Source organism: Empidonax traillii, unplaced genomic scaffold (genome assembly GCF_003031625.1).
Source record: "Empidonax traillii isolate 1590-97213 ecotype Southwest subspecies unplaced genomic scaffold, ASM303162v1 scaffold781:size518241, whole genome shotgun sequence".
Lineage (NCBI taxonomy): Eukaryota > Metazoa > Chordata > Aves > Passeriformes > Tyrannidae > Empidonax > Empidonax traillii.
In genome coordinates, this window is record NW_020955974.1 from 51 (window position 1) to 2,150 (window position 2,100).

A 2,100-nucleotide genomic window follows, 5' to 3' on the forward strand; every position below is an offset into this window, starting at 1 on the left:
ATATCTCCTGTGGGTTGCTGGGTTTGTAGGGCTGCTTGGTGGCCAAATGAAATTTGGCTCTGGAGGTGGCAGAAAAGGCTTCCAAATCTAACTCACTTTGGTTTTCTGAGGGATGGTATTTTTATATTCAGCAGCAATGTTCAGTAGAGAATGGCAAGAGAGGACACACAGTCTTAAAATTCTGCTTAGGTTCAAGGGGAAATAAAATCAGTGTTACCCACCCATTCAGATGGCTGCTTTGCAGGGATTGGCTGAATAAGAAGCAACTCCCAGATTACCAAAAGTATCTGAAAATACCTGGTTGGTGTAAACAGATCCAAAAAGGCATTTAGTGGCACCAAGCACCTACCCCCTCAGTAAGAACTACAGGCACCTAATGTACTCACATATGTTTAAATGCATCTTTCAGGGCTCACGTCCCTTTGGAAATCTTACCCTGGTTCACCTTGGGACCTCAACATCGTTAAGGTCTCCTAGTAACAGGCCAGGAATGTTGTTGTTAGTACCGGGATAAGTGACCAAATTTTAGTAGCAGTGTTTATTGTAACGGAGGGGCAGGGGTATTGTATATCTTCAGAGCATTCATAAGATGTACTCTGTATGTGTTTTTTCTTTTCCCCAGGCCCGAGTGCTTGCCAAGTAACAGCGGGTCAGGAGCTTCTAAAGGCTGTGAGGCTGCTGTTGTCAGAGCCAAGCGCTGTGTCTCAGCTGTCCAGCATTTACCTCCCACAGTGTGATGCCGAGGGCGCCTGGAGGCAGGTGCAGTGCAGTGGCCCTCCCGAGCAGGCCTTCGAGTGGTACGAAAGGTGGATTGCAGAGAACAACGAGGGCCAACCCCTGCCCATTGCTGATCTGCTGAGCATCATAGCTGGATATAAAGAGGCGTCATCTAAGGGCTTTTCAGCTTTTGTTCAAGCTTTGTACGAGGCTGAGCACCAGAATGTCTTTCCCACATTTGCCCCGTACTCCTCCTTCACGGATCTCCCACCTGAGGTGCTGGAGGGAAACTTGACCACAGCATCTGAGAACGTTTTGCTGGATCCATATACTTTCTGGCAGCTTCTGAATGGGCAGCTGACATATTACCCAGGACCCTATACTGATTTCAGTGCTCCATTGGGCCACTTTGAACTTCGTGATTGCTGGTGTGTTGATAGCAAAGGAGAAGAGCTGCAAGGAACAAAGGCAGGAGTGAATCAGGTTCCTGCATGTAAGTAACAATTTCTGGCACATAAGTAGTACTGTTTCTGGTCTTTTATGTCATGAGAGAGGGAAGTCCTTTCAATTGTTGTGAAGTAGCAGACAAGTAAGTTGTCAGAGAGGTCATCAGTACTGACATTATTGCTGGACATCAGAGGTGGGGTTACTCATTTCTGGTAAATAAGTGGTGCCTCAGCTTTGGAAATAAATAGGAATAAAGTTGCATTTCAAGTTTGTGTAGATTTTATAATTTGGAGCTTGGACATATAATGCTTTTACAGAAGATACTTAGCCAGATGGCAAAGGACACTTTGAAGTCAGGAAGTGTGAAGAGTTGTATGGAAAATTCAGGATTACACAGTGATGTAAATGACTTTCAAGAATGCCTTAAAATGAAGCAAGAGGGATTTTCTTTGCTGATTCTTACTATGTGGTCAAGACTAACAGATATCTTCTTGAAGTCACTAGGAGAAGAGTGAGGCCATCATCAGCAAATTTGCAGATGACACCAAGTTGGGAGGGAGTGTCGACCTGCCGGAAGGCAGGAGGGCTCTGCAGAGGGATCTGGATAGACTGGAGAGATGGGCTGACTCCAATGGGATGAAGTTCAACAAGGCCAAGTGCCGGGTCCTGCACTTTGGCCACAACAACCCCCTGCAGCGCTACAGGCTGGGCAAAGAGTGGCTGGAGAGCAGCCAGGCAGAAAGGGATCTGGGGGTGCTGATCGACAGGAGGCTGAACATGAGCCAGCAGTGTGCCCAGGTGGCCAAGAAGGCCAATGGCATCCTGGCCTGCATCAAGAACAGTGTGGCCAGCAGGAGCAGGGCAGTGATCCTTCCCCTGTACTCTGCATTGGTGAGGCCACACCTTGAGTATTGTGTTCAGCTCTGGGCCCCTCAG

At 47.6% G+C, this 2,100-nt stretch overlaps 1 protein-coding gene across 1 annotated transcript in view; it reads left to right on the plus strand.

The window, feature by feature from the left end:
- Positions 1-622: 622 nt before the first annotated feature.
- LOC114066587 (thyroglobulin-like) overlaps positions 623-2,100 on the plus strand; it is a gene marked incomplete at its 5' end in the record, with an annotated part of 129,421 nt that continues 127,943 nt past the window's right edge. The window contains one exon of the mRNA XM_027901380.1: positions 623-1,210. Coding sequence (XP_027757181.1) covers positions 623-1,210 — 588 coding nt within the window. The remainder of the gene's footprint in view (positions 1,211-2,100) is intronic.